General features: G+C 40.5%; 1 protein-coding gene across 1 annotated transcript in view; it reads right to left on the bottom strand.

Annotated features, from left to right (window-relative positions):
• Positions 1 to 2,130: 2,130 nt before the first annotated feature.
• vps9d1 (VPS9 domain containing 1) overlaps positions 2,131 to 21,530 on the bottom strand; it is a 39,675-nt gene continuing 20,275 nt past the window's right edge. The window contains exons 14-17 of the mRNA XM_038705761.1: positions 19,697 to 19,781; positions 14,055 to 14,159; positions 6,246 to 6,362; positions 2,131 to 2,286 (exon numbers count right to left, since the gene is read on the bottom strand). Coding sequence (XP_038561689.1) covers positions 6,251 to 6,362; positions 14,055 to 14,159; positions 19,697 to 19,781 — 302 coding nt within the window. The 3' untranslated portion in view covers positions 2,131 to 2,286; positions 6,246 to 6,250. The remainder of the gene's footprint in view (positions 2,287 to 6,245; positions 6,363 to 14,054; positions 14,160 to 19,696; positions 19,782 to 21,530) is intronic.

Here is a 21,530-nt window from a genome sequence, read left to right as displayed (position 1 = left end):
GACTGTAGCCTAATTAACATCACTTACTGCCAACTTAGATATAAAATTAAGACAATTTAGTAATAATCCTTATGACTCTGCATTATTTTACTTGCTGTGTAGGCCTACCAACCAATCCACTCTTTTTTACCTGTTAAAATACCTTTAAATGGCCAATACAACTCATAAAATGCAGTATTTCACTTGCCAGAAAATGATTGAAGCCTTTTTTTATTGACTGAAAGGTTATTTCTGCCCTGAAATTAGTTGATTAAATTCAGAAGAGTTATAGTTGACAGATTATAACTCACCAATAACTTTAAGAATACTTCTTAAAATGTAAACTAGCGGTCAAGCCTGCACTTTTGCAAGTTTAGGTTTAAGGACGTGTTTCTATAACAGTTCCAAATTAATTTTAAGCCAGCATTGAAGAGCCAAAAAACCAAACAACAGGACCTGACTTTGTGAGGCTGGAGTCAAATATTGAGTCACACACACACTAAATGATTTAAACATTTCTCTCTTCTCTTTATTGACCCATCTCTCAAACACGCATTCATCTTCACATTCTCAACCTCTCACAGTAAAACAGTTTAATAACAAAATAACACATTCACATTCAGTTTTCAAAAGCGAGGCAAAATGTACAATAACTCATTTACATGTATGTAGTGGCTTAATCCACTCTGCAAATATCACAGCATCCTGCCATTACATAAACATTTATTACATAGACAAATGTGTTTTTGGTGTTAATGTCACTTTCAATGTAGTAGTAACATATGCAAACATCTTTTCACATCTTTTGGACCCATACAAAAAAATAAAAAATTAAATAGTAAATTCAAGCAAGCAAACACAATAAAATGTTTTCAGTCTATAAGTGACAATGGAGTCAGGTCTGCTTTAAGTGAGTCTTCAAACAATACTACAACAATACTTTTGCATATTCAGCCCATTTATAAATACATGAAGTATAATTGAAATCATTGCCAATCACCTACTGAGGCATACCATTGATATTTGAATGTGACCCCCAGACCCTTTCAGGTGTCTGCACTCTAATGCCTGAATGTATTTAAAACCAAACAGCTTGAAGGACTACATAGAAAAGCATTTTTAAAAATGTCAAATATCCTTCAAGTCAACATGACAATCACTTTACCACATTCATCTCATATTTTCGCAGCTCCTCAAGATCTAACTGTGGATCCATTTCCAAATGAATAGGTTGGCATTTTCCTCTATCCTATGGTTGTGAATTTGGGGCAACTGTCAATGGAAGCATTGGGAAATTGATGAAGAATAAAATAAACTGTTAGAATGCTTTTAGCGTTCCCTTGGAGAGTTTGTTGACTTTGAACCTTGGCATTAAAACTGAATTTAAGGTAAAAAGATAGGCCACATATCTGTGGCTTTGCTTACAAATTGTCAAGCAACTCACAAATACACAAAACGTGGACCAACTAACAAAGTGCAATAGTATTACTATGTACAGTAATTAATAAGTACAGTGATTGTCAGAAGATGCTCCAAACTGGACTTTTCAGTCCACAGCAGTAAGTCTTATGCTCTTCCAGTGTCTCACATTGTTCCTGTTACATGGCATCTCTGACAATCGCTGTCTCAGTCACGTAGGAGAATCTCTTTCAAAATAGATCTAGTATCTGGACTCAAAGCCATCATCCAGTGTAGCTCCACCCCCGAATGCTTTAACACCCATAGAGCATAAATTAATATTTTTCATTCATATTCTGTAGATGGATTTTTACCACCACTTAACATATGAACACAAAAACATGCACACGCTGATGTTTTTTGTAAGACAAAATGCCACAGGATACATGGATTAAGAAGTGCAATGCAAGGGAAAAAACATCTTCAGATTGGGACATACATTTCCTCATTAGTAAACCCTATTGCAGGTTTTCCCTCTGTAAGCATTCATTTAATCTGTGGCATCACATCCAGAGGTTCCCCAAGACAACTCAAACCTCAACCACAGTCCTTTTAACAATCTAGTGCTAGTTAATGCAGCAATGTTTTACAGCTTGAACATCCTTAGGAGGTCCCAGCAGAGCCAAGTTTGACCCCGATCAGGGTCTGACTAGTTAGAATAAAGTCATAGGCACTGGTTTAGTCCTCTGTTGAAAACCGAGCAAAAAGAAGTCCTTCTGTTAAATGTACAATATGTCTGCATGTGTACAAGATAGCATGCGTCTGCACAACTAGCAGGGAGCGGCAGGTTCAGCTGTTGACTGTAGCGCTGCAGGGAAGGTGGGATGAAGGTCTTGTGACTGCAGGAGCCTACAACACAAAACGGAATATATTAACCACTGCACTGGTAATGCACTTAAAAAAATATGATATTCAGGGGTGAATTGTTAAAAGGATTCTATATTGAATGAATACTACGACAAAAGGATTTGAGCGACTCTGACCAGAGCCTAATTTGATGGCTACACAACTGGGTCAGAGCATCTCCAAAACTGCAGCTCTTGTGGGGTGTTCACGGTCTGCAGTGGTCAGTCCCTATCACAAGTGGTCCAAGGAAGGAAAAGCAGCAACAGTGTCAGGAGCGGCCAAGGCTCACTGATGCATGTGGGGAGGGAAGGATGAGGTGAGCATCAGAACTGGACGACGGTCTGATGAATCACTGGGTGGGTGTGCGTAGCTTACCTGGGGAACACATGGCACCAGAATGCACTACGGGAAGAAGGCAAGCCAGCGGAGGCAGTGTGATGGGAAACCTTGGGCCCTGCCGTTCATGTGGATGTTTGTCTACAAGTAACACCCACCTAAACATTGTTGCAGACATGTACACCCTTTCATGGAAACCGTATTCCCTGATGGCAGTGGCCTCTTTCAGCAGGATAATGCTTCCTGCCACAAAGCAACAATGGTTCAGGAATGGTTTGAGGAACACAACGAGTTCAAGGTGTTGACTTGGCTTCTAAATTCCCCAGATCTCAATCCAATCCAGCATCTGTGGGATGTGCTGGACAAATAAGTCCGATCCAGAGGCCCCACCTCGCAATTTGAAAGGACTTAAAGGATCTGCTGCTAACATCTTGGTGCCAGATACCACAGCACACCTTCAGAGGTCTGTGGAGTATATGTTTCGATGGATCAGGGCTGTTTTGGCAGCAAAAGGGGGACCAACACAATATTAGGCAGGTGGTCGTAATGTTATGACCACCTGCTACTATATCGGCAACCTTATTATCAGCTTTGGCCATTGAAATTGGTCAACCACAAAAATGTACCAACCATCCCCGGGATAATCTGACTTCTCCACGAACAAAATCTTATAGCCTCTTACATATTATTCTGATGGCAAAATAATGCAACATAAAAAGTTTCAATCCTGAAAATCTGCAGAACAAAAACTGTATTCAGGATTTTTCTGCATCATTACCAATTACTGAGTACGTTTTTTCCTTTAATTTATCCCCCATCTGTATATATTCTGTTCAAACGTGAAATATGAAGTCATAATTAAGGGTTGTTTTTGTTTGCCTTAAAGTACTGCGTATGACTTATGACAGCTTTAATAGTTATGAATGTGGTCAAAATTAAGGATGCACCAATCCAATACTGATAAAGTTGTGTGCCTTCCACAGTAGCATCACTAATTGTGCTTTCAGAGCAAAAGCGAAGCAAGCGTTTGGGGCGGTGAGTTTACATACAAAGTCAATGCAAAGACGCGTAGAGCTGCAATTTCCTGTCGGGCGGCGCGAAGGGGGCGGTGCCGGCAAGGAATTTCGCATGACACTGAATCGCGATAGCCTATCAGCGTTGCGATTGTCTGTACGTCACCGACAGCTTCAGAGCGTTGTGTGGAGAGGGCCAGGCAGAGTGGCCGACTGAAAATCTGCAGGCGGCTGAGAGCTGCTAAACTTGGGCTAGAGGAGCAGGGAGCAGCGCTCCAGCTTTCGGACAAATAAACACCTGTAGTCGGACTGGATTCTGCTCTGACAACTACACAGTTTGCTTCGGGAGGAGCTCGGACTAAACTGCTTTTATTAAATTAGCATTTTACTTCAGTTTTTAGGATTACAACGTTGATTAATCTTAACTGGAGCTTCTCAGCAGCTAGCTTCCGTGCACATCCGGTTTCAGTGTTGTTGTTAGTGTCGTTAGCTCTGTCGGACTACGACTTCATATTTATATTAAAAAAAAAAAAAAAAAAACGGACAAAACTGGACATTACTTGGAGAAAAGAAAGTGAGGAGGTTGAACTTCCTGGAGAGTTCAGAAAATGTGTGTCTGTACTTTATTCCAGCTATCGTACTTACAACAATACTGTGACCAAGTTAGCATAGCATAGCCCTGATCGATCCGAACTCCATTCAGAAAACAAACATTTTAGAAGTTGTTGTCCTGCTGTCTTGCTGACAGACCGACAAGCATGAATTCATACGTTTAACAAATCTGTATCATATTGTAGTTTTTCAGCATCAGTTTGATCCGTTTATTGCTATTTAATCACAGCAAAATGTTTACTTTGGGTTCATACAGCTGTGAGTTGTGTTTATTCGCGTTGTGTGTGAACACTCCAGGGACGTCCAGCGATAAAAGCGCTGCGTGGATTAATTCGCATTTGGTCTGAATGCACAGTAAGCCCCGTGTCCACCAAAGCGTTTTTTTCCTGACCGTCTTTTTTCAATTAATTGCAATGGGAGCAGCGCGTTTTTACAAGCTAGTAAAAACACCAGCAGCGTGACGAGGCACTGAGCATTTTATCCGCGCTGGGCTCTGTGCGTTTTTTTTCCCCCCCGGTCGCTGAGAGTTGAAAAATGTTCAACTTTGGGGAAAACCCTGCGCTCGTCACTGTCACTTTTTACCCAGCCATCCAATTACAGTGCGGGAGGGGCAGGACACACCGAGCTCATCCGATCTTGAACGAAACAATGAGTCTACTCGTCAAGGTGTTTCCTTGCCCGCAAAATCTCATGAACCCACGTACTCATGTTTCAACCTTCTCTTCATGCAGAGCAAGGGCCAGAGCAAGCACTTTGTGGTGACATTTTTACATTCAGTAAAATTAGCCTAAGTAGGCTACCCTACTTGCAGCACATCACCTTCACGGAAATTATGCATCACAACCACAGTGTCTCGAGAAAAAAAAAAAAACACTGCGCCTCCAAAACGCACCCTAGCGCTCCCAGCTAGGCGTTTTCAGAAGAGCAGGTGACATTTTCAGCTGATAAAAAAAACGCTTTGGTGGACATGGGCCCTAAGTGAAGCTCTCCAGAAGTGAATGTAATGTGACTGCTGTTTGGTTACTCTACTTGTATGTGTATGTTATGTATGCTTAAGGCTCTGTACACACTGAAGCCAAATTTCCCGTGAGGAATAATAAAGACTATCTAATCCAATATCTGCTTGATACTGTCTGAAATAGCTGGATGGCTTATCGGTGACAAGTCAATTCAATTATGCAAGTACTACGCAATGCATCAGCAACACGCCGGTAGACTGAACATTTTGCTAGGAGAGCTAACATAGCATGGAGCTAAAAACAAAGGGTCAGCAGTTTGGAGGCATTTCATGTTTGATCAGGCCTGATGTTGCCTTACACATAAAGATTCCCAGTCTCTTCCTCACAGTGAGGAATACAACTTATTCATTTTACACTGGAACTTTAGGATCGATACTCTGCATCGGCAGATACCCGTTGCCAAGGTACCAGTATCGGGACTAAAAAAAGCCAGATTGGTGAATCCCTAGTCAAAATCTATTCTTTGTAAGAGAGAAGACATGTGAAGTCATACATATTGTATAAACCAGACATTTAAAACTATCCAACTCCTCCAATTTGAAATACTTAGAATGCTTCCCCTTCTCAATCTCGCCACCCGGCAGATGAGTGACAGCTGTGTGGACCACAGCGGTCTGCAAAGTTAAATATCTGGCTGTAGTGGAATCATTGTGTCACTGGGAGTTTTAGTGAATGCCAGTTGAGGATGTCACATTTTATAACAAGCAGTGTCATCACACCCCAGCCTGCTGACTAGCAGTGTGGAAACATCACCTTGGGTAACAAACAAGCCGTTCATCAGCACTCACCCCCCCTCAGCGCAGTGCATCATTCAGTCTATATCACTCTGTCAATCAATTTTTAATAATAATTTTTGGAATATAAGTTTTCATCACCAAGCTAAAACATGACATTATTTTTCATCCTGTTTTCATGATAAGCCCATTACATACCCTTTCAGCTTATTTTACAAAAAAGGTAGACTAAATCAACTTTCTTTTACCTTTATTAAATGAGCTTGCCTGCAGAAAGGTGAGCTCCTCCTGTGTGCAACGACTCAACATAGGCCAATGCACTCTGCATGGAGGTCAGACAGTAGCCTTCCTCTCCTATCAAATAGCTGAAAAAGAGAAGCAAATGTTAGCTGTTAGCTGATGTCCGTAAAAGTGATAAATCTGGTTTCTTCCATGGTTTCTTCCATTTACTTTTGACGTCAAAGAAAACTGTGAAAGTGAAATAGGGACACAGAGAACTTAATTCTGACAGATCTGAACACAACCAGGCGTGACCACAAAATCCCCAACATCCAAGCACAGATTAGAGCCCCAATTTATTTATTTTTACTGTAATCACCACATCTTCCCATAGTGAGTAAAAAGGACAAAAGGTAGCTGCATAACATTGAACACTAGAGAGGCACCAAAATGAAAATTCTTGGCCGAAGCCGAATATAAATGAAAAGTTTGCCAAAAACCCATTTATTTTTGCGTTTACCATTGCATTAAATAAATAGTCAAAATATGCTTTTTACACAGCGTTTCCCACAGGGTTTGGAGAGACTATAGCGGGTGGGTCCCAGGCCCTACACATGCGCACTGACCTTGAGGGTTAGGGTTACAATTCTGGATTTATTCACGCACTTTAAAAACATTAAAAGCGTTCTCACTTTTTATTAACAGCATGAGACGTTGAAATATATATTGTAACAGGCTGTATATATTAACTCATTGGGAGAAAACTGGTAGTTCTATGTAAACTCAGACGTTGAGCACCCCCATATCGCAAAAATGCCATGATCCTTGTTTCGCTGCGAAGCATCGAATCTTTGATTATTTGGGGTCAGCCCTGGCGTAGACTTGACGCAGAAGTATAAATTGGCCTTTAGGGATCAAAACATGCGTTTGGTAACACAAAAGCAAAAAGGGAACAAAGAAAAGTCTGCTCTCGGTGGCAAGTTTAGATCCGTATTCAGGAAAAACTACATCAGTGCTGAAAGGGTTAGGACCGCTTGCGCAGCTGTGGAATGTGGAATGGCCGAGAAGCTCTGTGTCCGCAGTGACAACATGGCCGCACCTCTGGGGTTTCCCTCCACTTCCATGAGGGCTCAGCCAATGGAAACAAAGTTTTTGGTTTCAACTTCAGTCACAATGAATCAGTGCCTGAATAAACGGACACAGGATTTTGGTGCTGTTTTTTTGTCTCAGGCCTGTTCTTTGTGTGAAAGCCACATTGTAGCTTTTATTTTCCATGCAGGACCCTCTTTATTTGATCTCATATGGTCTGGTCCCCAAAAAAAAAAAATGATGGGAAAAGGTCCAACTTCTTTATTTAAAATACAGACAATATATTGTTTTGCTGCCCAGAGAAATCTCTGACCTTTAGTATCAAACCACACTCGCTATTAAGCCTTCCAGCAACCAGAGGTGTACTCAAATCAACCCGGAGTGTAATCTTAAGGATGACAACTTTAACATCACTTTCAGTAAAGTCATGTCAAAAAAAAAGAAGAAAAATAAGATTGTGTGTGTGTGTGGGAGGGGGGGATAACGTGCCCAGTCCTATAAAATAATTATTTAGCTATAGCAAGTTTTGTTTAAGCTTTTGGGCCATTATCTACAGCAATAATAAATGGTCCAAAATTATGCAAAAACTGCATAGTGTTAAGTCTCGATTCCACCTCTCCCTTCACTTGAACCCTTCCTACCCACTGAACTACATAAACATGGAGTGGGACTTTATTAGCATTTTTATAGAGAAGAAAAACCGAATCCCAAATATCCTGACATTCCCTGACTGCTGCCAATCTAACCAGCTGGCTTTTATAACCCACTGTTTTTATGGCTGTGAGTAGACCTCTTAGGTGTGGTCTGAACTCACACGCAACAACACTCAGTATGATGCAGTATCGCAACTAAAGCCCAGCAGCCTCCCCCAACTGTCTCCCATGACAGCTTAGCTTGGTATTTGTGTTGCGGTTATGGCTTATGCTTACAATACTATTTTAAGACAGTTTACACCTGTTGACATCAGAAGAGTGTTAGATGGTTTTCTGATTAAAATTAATTTTTTGTTCTGCTTATGGTATTTAACAACTCCAGAAAAAAGGGGGGGGGGGGAAACAACAACTATTTACACCTCCCTTTACTGAAAAGAAGCAGGGAGAAGAAAAATCTTATTTTACCCTTACTCAAAACATATACTGTATAAAAAAATACAAAGAAATGGTCTGTCCATAACAGTTACTTAACAACCAATACTTAGTTACATGAGAAAAAAAACAAAAAACCCACACACGCATCTAAGTATATAGGAAGAACTCCGTCCGTCTTCTGTATTTAGACTTTCGAGAACCGTTCATCCAATTGACTTCACATGGTGTTCCCTTGGGTCCTCAACAATACAACCAGAAGTGTTGAGTGCAAGCTCTTGAGATCTATATTGATATGTGTTGAGAGGGGCTAATGTTAACAGTTACACCACACAGCATCTGACTCTTACTCAAAAGAAAGAGCCCGGAGATGTTACATTGTAGCAAAGTCACTGTACAGCTTACAACAGATAAAGAAACAGAGGCCGGAGATACCGGAGCTGTCACACTAAAGCAAAGCAAAGTATGTTTGCCATTTTGTTTTCCTATTCTCAAACATTTCAAACATCAACAATGTAACTTCAATACATAAGAGGATGCATCCCCATCAAACCAAGCAACAGGGAATCATTTACAGTTATTTTACATTTTTAAGGAGTGTGGTTAATAAAATTTTAACAATTCAATAGGAAAATATTACAAATTGAATTAACATGAATTATATGAATCCTGCAAATATGCATATTGAAATATTAAAAGTGCAATTATTTATTGGTACAATTTACAATAAATGTATTGCAACAGTAGGAAATTAAAATACTACAATACTATTTAATAAGGGATAATTCACATGAATGCATTGTTGCAATACATATATAGTGAAGGATCCTCTATTATACAGATTAGGCTACTTGACAGCCTCCATATGCTGCTGAACACTAGGGCTGCAACGATTAGTCGATGTAATTGACGACGTTGACTATAAAAATTCACAATCGTGAAATTTCATTGTTGACGCATTGTTACATAGATGCCGTTTATGGGAGGGACAGAGAGTAATCTTCATATTAGAAATAAACAACCAGAAATGTTCCTAAGTGTAATGCACAACAGGAAGTGCTGGGGGCAGTATCACTCACACTGTCTGCCATGACTATAAGACTACTCACAATGAAGAAGCATTCATGCGAGAAGAGGAAAGTACTGGAGAAAGGGGCGAACAGCATAACGGCTTTCGTTTTTACACGGTTTGTACGCTATTTAATTACTAAATATACTTTTGAGTGGTTTTGAGGAGAGAAATTGAAAATGTGCTCAAACGTTTTCAGGCTTGAGAAGCTCCACAAGTGCCCGTGAGGTTAGTGGTGCCAGACGGCCAGCCAGTCACGCCCACAGAGCGCCCTGGTCCCAGTTATTCAGACCACTGCAGCAGCAACAACAGAGCTGCAGAGAGAGGAAAGGCAGTGTTTCCTATAAGTTCATTCATTTGTGGTGGCCTGCCACAATAAACGCTAACCGCCACATACTGACTGTGTGTTTTTTTATTTTACTTTACTAGGCCTATTTAAAATGTTATTTGACTGCAGATCTGCGCCATAGTGCATTCGCGCAGCATATCCTCTCGCTCGTCTCTCATAAACACTGCAGCACAAATCTGTCCAACACAACGCTGGCCATGTTGGAGACCCAGCTTTAAAAAAGTTATTAGTAATGAGTAATGGTTTAAAGTACATCAAGGAACATCTGGCTCATGATGTAGCCTACAGAACATTCTCCACTGAGTTATAGCCTAAAACCTATAAGCACTTTTGAAAAATAAACTATAGATGTAGTATAAAAGGTGTCTGTTCTAAGGTGCTTTGTTCTAAATAGACATTACACCATTAGTGTACAGTTGTGGTTATAGTACTTTATTTTATATAGTTCCAAAGCAAAAATCTTTGTTAAACAGTTAAAAGTTTGTATAAATCAGTGAATTATAGGAGTAGCCTACGCTACTAATCAAATAAATAATTAATAAAACAGTCAGTAGTTGCAGCCATACTGAACACACAGGATAAGTGAATTTGACAGAGGCTACTCTCACGTAGGCAGCGCTCCTTGTTTTCAAAGATTTTTTGAACGTAATATCTGACTCCGCCCACACAGCCATGAAATCTGCAAAGGCAGCACACTTTGTTTGGCTTAAGTGGTTTTGGCAAAATGCTGGAAAATCAATTTTTATAAATTACATCAACATTTTGGCAGATTCAGGGGGGTCGTGGGGCGGGCCACCCCCCTTAAACAATGGTAACCCTGAACCATCTTGCAGCAGTTTATACAGGTGCTGGTCATAATTAGAATATCCATCAAAAAGTTGATTTATTTCAGTAATTCCATTCAAAAAGTGAAACTTGGATATTATATTCAGTCATTACACACAGACTGATATATTTCAAATGTTTATTTCATTTAATTGTTAGGATTAAAACTGACAACTAATGAAAATCCCAAATTCAGTATCTCCGAAAATTAGATTACTTAAGACCAATGCAAAAAAAAATAGAAAGGAATAGAAATGTTGGCCATCTTAAAAGTATGAACATGAAAAGTATGAGTATGTACAGCACTCAATACTTAGTTGGGGCACTGCTCAGGTGTTATGAGAGCCCAGGTTGCTCTGATAGTGGCCTTCAGCTCTTCTGCATTGTTGGGTCTGGGGTATCGCATCTTCCTCTTCACAATACCCCATAGATTTTCTATAGGGTTAAGGTCAGGCGAGTTTGCTGGCCAATTAAGAACAGGGATACCATGGTCCTTAAACCAGGTCCTGGTAGCTTTGGCACTGTGTGCAGGTGCCAAGTCCTGTTGGAAAATGAAATCTGCATCTCCATAAAGTTGGTCAGCCGCAGGAAGCATGAAGTCCTCTAAAACTTCCTGGTAGACAGCTGCATTGACCTTGGACCTCAGAAAACACAGTGGACCAACACCAGCAGATGACATGGCACCCAAACCATCACTGACTGTGGAAACTTTACACTGGACTTCAAGCAATGTGGATTCTATGCCTCTCCTCTCTTCCTCCAGACTCTGGGACCTTGATTTCCAAAGGAAATGCAAAATTTACTTTCATCAGAGAACATAACTTTGGACCACTCAGCAGCAGTCCAGTCCTTTTTGTCTTTAGCCCAGGCGAGACGCTTCTGACGCTGTGTCTTGACACAAGGAATGCGACAGCTGAAACCCATATCTTGCATACGTCTGTGCGTGGTGGTTCTTGAAGCACTGACTCCTGCTGCAGTCCACTCTTTGTGAATGGGTTTTGTTTCACAATCCTCTCCAGGGTGCGGTTATCCCTACTGCTTGTACACTTTTTTCTACCACATCTTTTCCTTCCCTTCGCCTCTCTATTAATGTGCTTGGGACACAGAGCTCTGTGAACAGCCAGCCTCTTTAGCAATGACCTTTTGTGTCTTGCCCTCCTTGTGCACGGCGTCAATGGTCGTCTTTTGGACAGCTGTCAAGTCAGCAGTCTTCCCCATGATTGTGTAGCCTACAGAACTAGACTGAGAGACCATTTAAAGGCCTTTGCAGGTGTTTTGAGTTAATTAGCTGATTAGAGTATGGCACCAGTTGTCTTTAATATTGAACCTTTTCACAATATTCTAATTTTCTGAGATACTGATTTGGGGGTTTTCATTAGTTGTCAGTTATAATCATCAAAATTAAAAGGAATGAACACTTGAAATATATCAGTCTGTGTGGAATGAATGTATACATTATACAGGTTTCACTTATTCCATTCAAAAAAAATCTTTTTGATGATATTCTAATTATATGACCAGTACCTGTATATATTTTCAAAGCTACAGACTTTTGACAGAAGTGAAATTATTTCTCATTTTATGGCTACAGCTGTCTCTCAGAATGGCATGATTACGGTTGTCGCGGTGAACTAATTTCCACCGCGGCAATATGTTGGGGCTCAACAGCGCGGTATTATCACATCTTTCATCAATGAGGTTATTTGGTGCCATAACATTATAGCAGAGTAGAGTATCTGTCACCTCACTGCACAGCGAGCCGCTAACAGCAGCTTTATGGTCTGAGCAAGCTAGCTGCTGCAGGCATCTGACACACTGCGCTTGTTAGTTAGTGAGCTTCAAATGTGGCTTACTGTCCAAAGTTTCTCTGGACTGTCCCTCAGGATCACAACGTTAGTCCAACATCGCCTAGCCTGATAGCCACATTAGCTGCGCAATATGCTAACGCCAAGTTAGCTAACCTAAATAAACAGTAAAACACCACAAAACACGGCCACACTTACAGCTTCAGAGTTTGAAGTCAGGTCACGACCGCACAAGGCGATCCATCCTTGAACCGTTAGAGCTCGTTACGGTTGTGGAACTTTTGAAGCGCTCATTTATTTATTTAACGCGCCCTGAAGTGTAAAGTCCAATGAACATTGCGGTTGTTGCGGTGATTGCCATCCTCCACGGTAGGCTTGACCAATAGTATTTCAATTTTGCGGTTATCGCGACAGCCCTAGGTGTGACACTGACCACAAACCACAAGTAAAGCAGGTATTGATTTTCCTTTTAGACAACACAGCAAAAGACTTGATGTGGTGAGTTTACTGACATGGAGTTCAACTCCCTGCAGTGTCCTGCTTTAATTTTTGGGGCTAATCCTACAGTTCACATTTAAAACTCATGAAAATACACCAATTACAGATCAACTACGATCCATTACACCACACAAGCCATAATACAACATGTTTACTTCTGCCGTTTTGTCCGAATCTGTTATTTAACTACTCCTCCTTGTTGATCAATCACCACCACATTTGATATAGAACAGAAAAATTACTTTTTAGGCTTTTTGATATTCGATACAGTTGGTGGCCCTCAAAGTTCACTTAAATGTTCCTCAACAATCCTGCAAGCAGCACTTTCAGGGGCACACGTTCTGAATGGGCACACCCCGATAACGCTGCTAGCCAAGCTATTGTTTTGAATAGCCTGTTTCGAATAGCCATTGCTCTAAACAGGCACTGCACTAGTGCACTATAATTCACCATCAACTAAGGAAACACATTACCTGACAACTTATTCTATCTTTATAATTTTTCTTAGGCTGAGAACCAGATAAATCTGTTGAGCTCATGTTTCATTTGCTCTGGCAGATACGTCTGGCCCCAATCCCATTCAGACAGATTTCCACTGGAAGTGATCCAACAGGGCCAAAATCACAAGAGTTTATCTAATATGGGGCAGGTTGGATACGATGATGGACTGTAGCGTCACCGTTTCAGATTTGAAAAGTCAAATGTTTCACTGCTCTGGTTGATTGTAAGTCTGCATCTGTATCCAAAAACTTAGATGAAACTGTCAAACTAGGCAGTACTGAGATGAATCAAAACAAACTATTTAAACACATTTACCAAACCTTAGTCTTCATTAAAAAAAATAAATTAAAAAAAAAGTATAATGAGTAGGAACAAAAACACTGTGCAGACTGATACAAAGATAATCCCTCTCAATAATCACTTAATGACCCCACTACAAGTGTGTGGGAAACAAGATTTCTATCAGGTTAACTTTAGGCATGTTCACTCCAAGTACAAGGCCACCTGCAGACCTCTCGTGGTATTGTGCAAGTAGCCATTTCTTCAAAATGTTATGTGTATTTGGTTCAAACAAAGTGGATGGTCATTCACCACCTTTTTCCATCATGACGACTCACCCTTCATGAATGAATTCCTCCAAAGCAGCGCATTCAGACACCAGCTGGGGACACTGGCACCGCAAAGCCACAAAAGAGAGGATCGGCAACAGGTCATCTGCACCGCTGTTAGATGAAAGAAAGAAGGAGACGGTGAGATCAAAAGAGGAAAACAAAGTAAATAAATAGAGCAGAAGGGTAAAAAAGTATTACATTTACATAGTATGATGGCATGTGGTCTCCAGGGGACTTATGGAAACTAAATCAAATGCAACTCTTAATGAGATGCGTGTTCATTGATGGAAATGATAAAGCTTTTTTTCGTCTCCATGAGATCTGTAGGGAGGACAAATTGCAGCCTGGGAGATGAGGACAGCCTGATAGCATTCTGTGTGCAGACAGTGACCATTTGTTTATCAGGACTCACACGCAGGGCTAACTGCTTGCTTGCTAGTTTGCGTGAGAAGGTAGGTTGCTGGCCCTCGACTGACCCAGCTGCATGCAACTGGATACTCTCCTTCGGCAGGTTCTGGAAGGTGTGGACAGGCTCATGTAACCACAGAGCTGGACCTCACACACATACACACACGCAACCCTAAATTATAATCTTCTGAGTTCCCTACTGTAAACACACACACATTGATCGTCTCACACGAAAACTTGTGTCTCTGCATTCCCGTGGATACAAAGCATGCATAAATACTGATTTCAGTGGTTTCAAGGTTAAGCTCCATTATAAGTCTGCGAAAGATTAAATGCGAATGATTAGGTTAAAAACCCCGGCAGAAATGGGGGGGGGGGGGGGGGGGGCGCGACAATAGAAGAGAGAAAAGAAAGGGATCTGGACAAAGCATACAAGAGAACAAATGAGCTCCCAGTTGGTCAAGGACAAAGAACTGACAAAAATGGAAATGCTGTTCAATGAATAAACAAGGGCAATGAGTACAATAAGGTGTATTTGTTGTGTTTGAGTGTGAGACTAAATTAGAAACTCAGGTGTAGGGTGCTATAAAGAAATAAGCAGAAACATTGAGAGCTAAATATGCAATGTAAATATAAAATACACTTATTGCTGCTGAAATCCGATGATCTCGTCTGTCAGTAGAATACCGTGATTAGTTCTAAATCCATTTACAAAATCATTTATCGGTCAGACCTTAGTCAAAAATATCTTGTGTGGGTCACAGTGACGTTCAGCAAGCCAACCTGTATTTAGACAGACTAAGAAAAGCAGTCACATATGGGCCTGGCCTGAGCCACAACCAGGACAGGAAAAAAAAAATAATAATAAAATGTGAACACTGGCAGATTCAAGGCAGGGAAGTAAACAGTCCAAATTTACCCTCTTCAAGGAGGTTAGAATCAAATTTAGGTGCAAAATGTAAGTGAATGAAAGTTTTATTGAATTACAGCTGCCAGTGGCCACCAGCTACATTATGACATTGTAAAAAATAAAAATGGATCTGTGATGAGTCAGCAGTGCCAGAGGTCCCTTGGAGATGGTGGTTTTGATGCATATCTTGTTTTATTCTGATCAAGATGCAATGACGAATGAATACAGACTACATAATGAGATGTCAGACATTATTGCAGTCTTGGCTTATAAATTAAATATAAACAAAATTAAATAAATTAATCGATTCAGATCCTTCTGTGGTTTGGCCATATATTCGACACAACGGAATCAGTTTTCATTTCTTGGAACTTCATCTTGTTACCAAGTTGTATATTTTTGTGTACTGAGACTATACACAAAAATCCTTCAATGTCACAACATTTTGGGGTAAAAGGCTTTGAGAATTGTGCCAGGTCAACTCTTCTACTCCGCCGTCTCCAATCACTTCATATCCACTCCAATACAAGTAGACAGATATGGAGCAGGAGACATAGCCTCAGCCATTGTCAAACAAACAGAGGATTAGTGGACAAGAGTGTATGAAAAAAAGACTAGATATGAACTGTTTTTCCCCCGGGCCAATCCCGATTATTAGAAACAGATTAGACTGATGGAACAGATATATACACATTTGCTGTAAAATTTTTAATCTTGGTGTCAAAATTTAGAATAACAAACTCCAACACAAAACTTTGTTGAAAATAACAAGATTAAAGTTAATGGTCATGTTTAATCTTTAGGAATAGTACATTTAATGAATTAGACATCCGTTATACCGTGTGCTGTGTGTGCACTGCACTCTGCTTATTATATTTGCCCACACCAGGCACTTGTCCCTAAAAACAGATACTCAACAAAATGATAAACTCACTTTTGTTTTGCCCACATTCGTCATGAGCTGACTCTAAGATCTAAGACTTTCTCTATGTAGACAAAAGGCCTGTTTCTCTCAAATATTGTTCACAAATCTGTCAAAATCTCTGTTAGTGAGCACTTCTCCTTTGCCGAGATTATACAGCTCTGGTGGACATTCCTTCAGTCAGCATGCCAATTGCATGCTCCCTCAAAACTTGCAACATCTGTGGCATTGTGTTGTGTGATGGAACTGCCCATTTTCGAGGGGCCTTTTATTGTGGCCAGCCTAAGGCACACCTGTGCATTACCCATGCTGCCTGATCAGCATCTTGATATGCCACACCTGTGAGGTGGATGGATTGTTTCAGCAAAGAAGAAGTGCTCATTAAAGCTCGATTTATACTCCTGTGTAGCGTCTGTGCGCGTAGCTACGCCGTAGGCTACGCACGCAGCAAGGCATTTATACTTGTGCGTCTGTGTGTCCGTCAATCTGCAATTATACCCCCTAACACTAGTCGGCAGTAGCGCTACAGTGTACACTGTGTTGACTTTTGCCGGCCGAGCAGGCTAACTTCGGGTTTAGCCCTCCGCTAATGTGAATGGGGGTAAAGTTGTATACGTGTGGCTGGTATAGCCATTTCAAATTTTATCGACCGAGTAGATCACATTCTGATAGTGAAACAAGTCATTTCCCTCAGGTTCTGACGGTCAAATATGATGATTCACCGTGTTACAGCCACTGTTCTGGCCACTAGTAAAAGTTACTTCAATGCACGGGCACTTCCTGTCAGCTCGGAGGCATTGCGAGGCTATCCAGCCGACCAATCAGAGCTTACGGTCCGCGTTGACTCGACGTGTAGTTACATTTTTGAGGAGGTGCACGTCAGGCTACGCCGTAGGGTACGGGGCTACGCTGTTGATTTGACGCAGAAGTATAAACTGCACTTAACCACAATATTTGAGAGAAATAGGCCTTTTGAGTACATACAGACATTCTTTGAGTTCAGCTCATGATAAATGGGGGCAAATGAAAGTGTTTTTTAAATTTATAATTTTGTATGTATGTGTAAACCCAAAAACGGATTTATGAGCTGTGTGTGAATAACGTTTAAGACAACAACCTACCGTAACCTCCCGCCCTGCTGCTAATTGTTCTAAACATAAGAAAATGAAAGAGAAATGCCAGTGTGTGTCGGTGCGTTGTCAGAAGAAAATAGGGGAGAAGATAAGGAAGGTTTGGCTCGCTGTCCATTTAACGTTAGCTGTGTTGCTAAACATGTTCAACTTTTCATAGTCACAATGTGCTTGTCAGACACTTTTCGTCAACCGACAAATCACAGCCTAGATGGGGCGGGACGCTGAAAAAAGTTTGACTTTCTACAGAAAATCTTTAAATGTTGAACAATATGATTATTGACAAGTTAGTAGTTAGAGACCCATTTAGAGAATTTTTCTTGCACAAGGATTAAAAGCTGGAATATTCAACTAGTGGTAAAATAGTATGCTATGAGGAACTATAATGAATACAGTAATTAATATATTACAGTACACTGTTAACTGAACATTATACTTTTTATAAGGGCTGGACACGTTAACGCATTAATTAACTCCAGTTTTTATTATTATTATTAGTTTGAAAGTCCCTTGCTCACTGGCTCTGAATACAAATCCAGTGAAACCATGGGACACAGGAGGGGCGGGATGTTGATCAGCCTGCAAATCACCCACCCAACCAGTGGAGGGAGGCTTCCGCAGACTACGCAGTCATTTTTTCCATACCCCCCCTCCCCGGTGTTCCGTTATCACGGCAGCAGGTGAGCAGCTTGCTTGTTAATGACGCAGCCTAACAAACAACTCAAATGGCCGAAACCAACTCTGTGTTCAATTTTGCTTTAACGTTTCCTGGTCTGTGCTTGTATAATATCCACCGCGACTTGTAGCGTCATTTAAAGATTTTAACCGAGTGAAGTCTGCGCGAGTGAACGCACGCACCGACCCCGCTACACCTACAAATCATGCGATTAAAAATTTTAAATCGTTGCTCAGCACTACCTTTTATTTAATGTTATACATTATACTATACTGTCGCAGTGAAGTAATTTCCACCGCGGCAATATGTCAGGACTCAACATATTACCGGTATGGGGTATTACAGCATCTTTCGTCAATGAAGTAATTTGGTGCCATATAGCAGAGTAAGAGTGTATCTGTCACCTCACTGCACAGCGAGCTCGTTACGGTTGTGGAACTTTTGAAGCACTCATTTATTAATTTAACAGGCCTTGAAATGTACAGTATGAACATTGCGATTGTTGTGGTGATTGCCATCCTCCACGGTAGGCTTGACCAATAGCGCAGTATTTAAATTTTGAGGTTATCGCGACAGCCCTAATTATACTACTCATTTATACTAGTTCCTCTGCTGTTTACAATGTGGCAAAAATCTGTATAATTTTTGGACTGGTGGCAAAACAAACAAAAAAAAAAAACAAAAAAAAAAAACATTTCTTCTGATGGTCATTGAGGTGAGAACTACACAATTTAAAATGTCAGTATTTTGTGCATTTTCATTGATAATCAAGCAAGTAGACTCATACCATTTGTTCCATTATATCACAAATCACAATATTGTCCACAATAATCACAATATGACTTTTCTCCAAATCACGCAGCCCTATTATAAACACATCACTGCTTTCTCTCTTGGATGTGGTTCTTGGGATAATGTGAAGCCACAACGAGAAGGTTCACATTAAAAAACTGTTTCCATTTACACTTCCATCCATTTGATGTGTTTCAGACAAACTTAGTCAACACAGCACAATTTTAAATGATTCCACACTGTATGATCTTCATTATTGGTGCTACAACCCACTGAGCATTTGTCTGACTCACTGTGCATCATCGTGGATTCTACAAAATTCTCTTTTCTTCTCTTCCCCAAGCCCACGGGTCTCTTTCAAACCCAGACAGGACGACCCACTTTAAGGCCTGGCCAGGGAGAGGCACCCTATAGGGAGTAATAGACCTAGGAGAGCCCCTGCTGTGCCAGGCTTAGCTGAGAACTGATGAGACCTGACAGGACAGTTACCAAGGCAGACAGCCCTTAAATGATGTTTGGGTACTTTCACTAGACTTTCAGACACTCTTTCACTCCCTATCATAAGCATGGAGTCAATGGCACTTACTCTGGAGTTTAATGGAGGTGTACTTCAGGAGGAATGCAGCAAGAAAACTGCTCCCAACAGTTCTACACTTTTCACGGCTCTTTAACGTATTTTATCACTTTAATACAATGGAGGTGCCTTATTTTACCATTTTGATGTTTCAGTTTTCCAGTAAAAATCCCTCAGTGAGTGATTTTATATTTTCTGCAGTTATTAACACATGTTGCAGCTGATCATTTACTCACATGGCGGCTGTTTTGGGTGTAGAGTCCGTCTCATGAAGACACCTGTAATCCTCAGCGCAGACACAGATCAGCCGTAATGTCCTAACTGTAACGAAACATAGCAGTAGCCTGGTCAAAAATAAAGGCCAGGCCTAAATATTTATATAAATGTGCACCCCAACCAAGAATAATTTACATTTTCATTGCTTCAAATGAATAAATTCAACAATCATGCTATTTACACTAACATACTGGAAATGTTGAGCTTGAGTGTTGCACAATGCAATAACAAAAATAACAAAAGCAGATCTGAAAAGTTTTTAATAAGGGGAGGTTTAATAATAAATATGACAATATACAGTATGTAACATGGAAATTAAAGGTCTGTCTCCAATATAAGCCTTCTTCAAATAAACCTCTCACTCTGCAGCACATAGGTTTATTTTAAATATCTCATTCTAAAACTGTTGTGTATGCCTACCTAATGTAACGGAAAAGTGTTTCAGACAGATAATGTAGAAGGATGCATGACAATTGACGGATCGACACACACAAAAGTAAGTACGCCCCTCACATTTTTGTAAATATTTGGATACTTTCACTTAGGGGTGTCCTCACTTTTGTTGCCAGCAGTTTCGACAATGGCTGTGAGATGTGTTATTTTGAGGGGAAAGCAAATTTACACCGTTATACAAGCTGTACACACTACTTTACATTGTAGCAATAACTTCTTACGGAGGAGATTATAGTTTTGACCCCATTTGTTTGAGGGTAATTGCAACAGATTACAAAAAAAAAACACTTTTGTACAACATACTGACTGGTCTATTGAAATTATGGGTGATTTTAAAATGCACATGTTGGGACCTGGGACCCAAACAATTACTGTCAAAATAGTTTAAATAAGTCTAGACGAACCTTAGTACGTTTTTTTACCCAGAAAGTTTTGGTAGTGTACCAGTTGTCTCTCAGTTGCAGCATGCTAGTCAGCTTGGCCAGGTCAAGTTTATGTAGTGTCGCTGCCTCTGAATGAGGAACATACTGGAGGATCCTCCCATGACATTTAGATCCACTGTATGGGAACGCTACAGACCATTAGTTAAAACTGTATGCTAACATTGGGGTCAGGTACGTCTGCGGATTCACTTCAAAACATCACCTGCACAAACGTCACCTGCATGTACACTTGCAGAAGAGTGAAAAGAGACTGACCACGAGACCTAAGGAACTGGATTTGCTCAAGCAGTCAAGCCGGACATGGGTACCTGTCACAGCAAGCTTCCGAACCGGACACTATTATTGCGGGAGATTCTGCTATCAGGGACATATGTCGTAAGCCGATTATAACATACTGCTTCCCAGATGAGATGGTCAGTGACATCACTCAGGAAATAACCAAAAGCTACCAAAGTCATTGTACATGTAGATTCAATGATAATCGCAGTGAGATCAGAACTGCTAATGCAGGATTTCACTGAATCTTTAAAAACACAATAGACAAATTACATAAGGAATCATTCATCATTGGACCCCTCCCAACAATTAATAGGGGAATTAAAAAGTTCAGAAGCTACTTTGAGTGAATACACGGCTTTCCAGAACTGGCAGTGTAAAACCAAACTGTCTTTGAAAACCAAAAAACAATCCAGAAATCTTGGTGTATTATGGACTTAAATTTCAACAGCCACATCAAGTCAGTAAAAAAAAAAAAAAAAAACTTAATCGGCTAAGTCACTAAAATGATTTAGGATCAAAATACATCACTAAAAATGTTTTTATAAGATGAACCCTTCAAAGGCCTCAGGTTGACTGTCCCCAGAGTCAAAACAAAACATTTTGAAGCAGCATTCAACTA

The sequence above is a fragment of the Micropterus salmoides genome, unplaced genomic scaffold (genome assembly GCF_014851395.1).
Source record: "Micropterus salmoides isolate LMB-PRFRI ecotype aquatic unplaced genomic scaffold, ASM1485139v1 Ms_hic_scaffold_8, whole genome shotgun sequence".
Taxonomy (NCBI): domain Eukaryota; kingdom Metazoa; phylum Chordata; class Actinopteri; order Centrarchiformes; family Centrarchidae; genus Micropterus; species Micropterus salmoides.
Note: the sequence above shows the minus strand (reverse complement) of the source record. Positions and strands in the feature narration are given on the sequence as shown.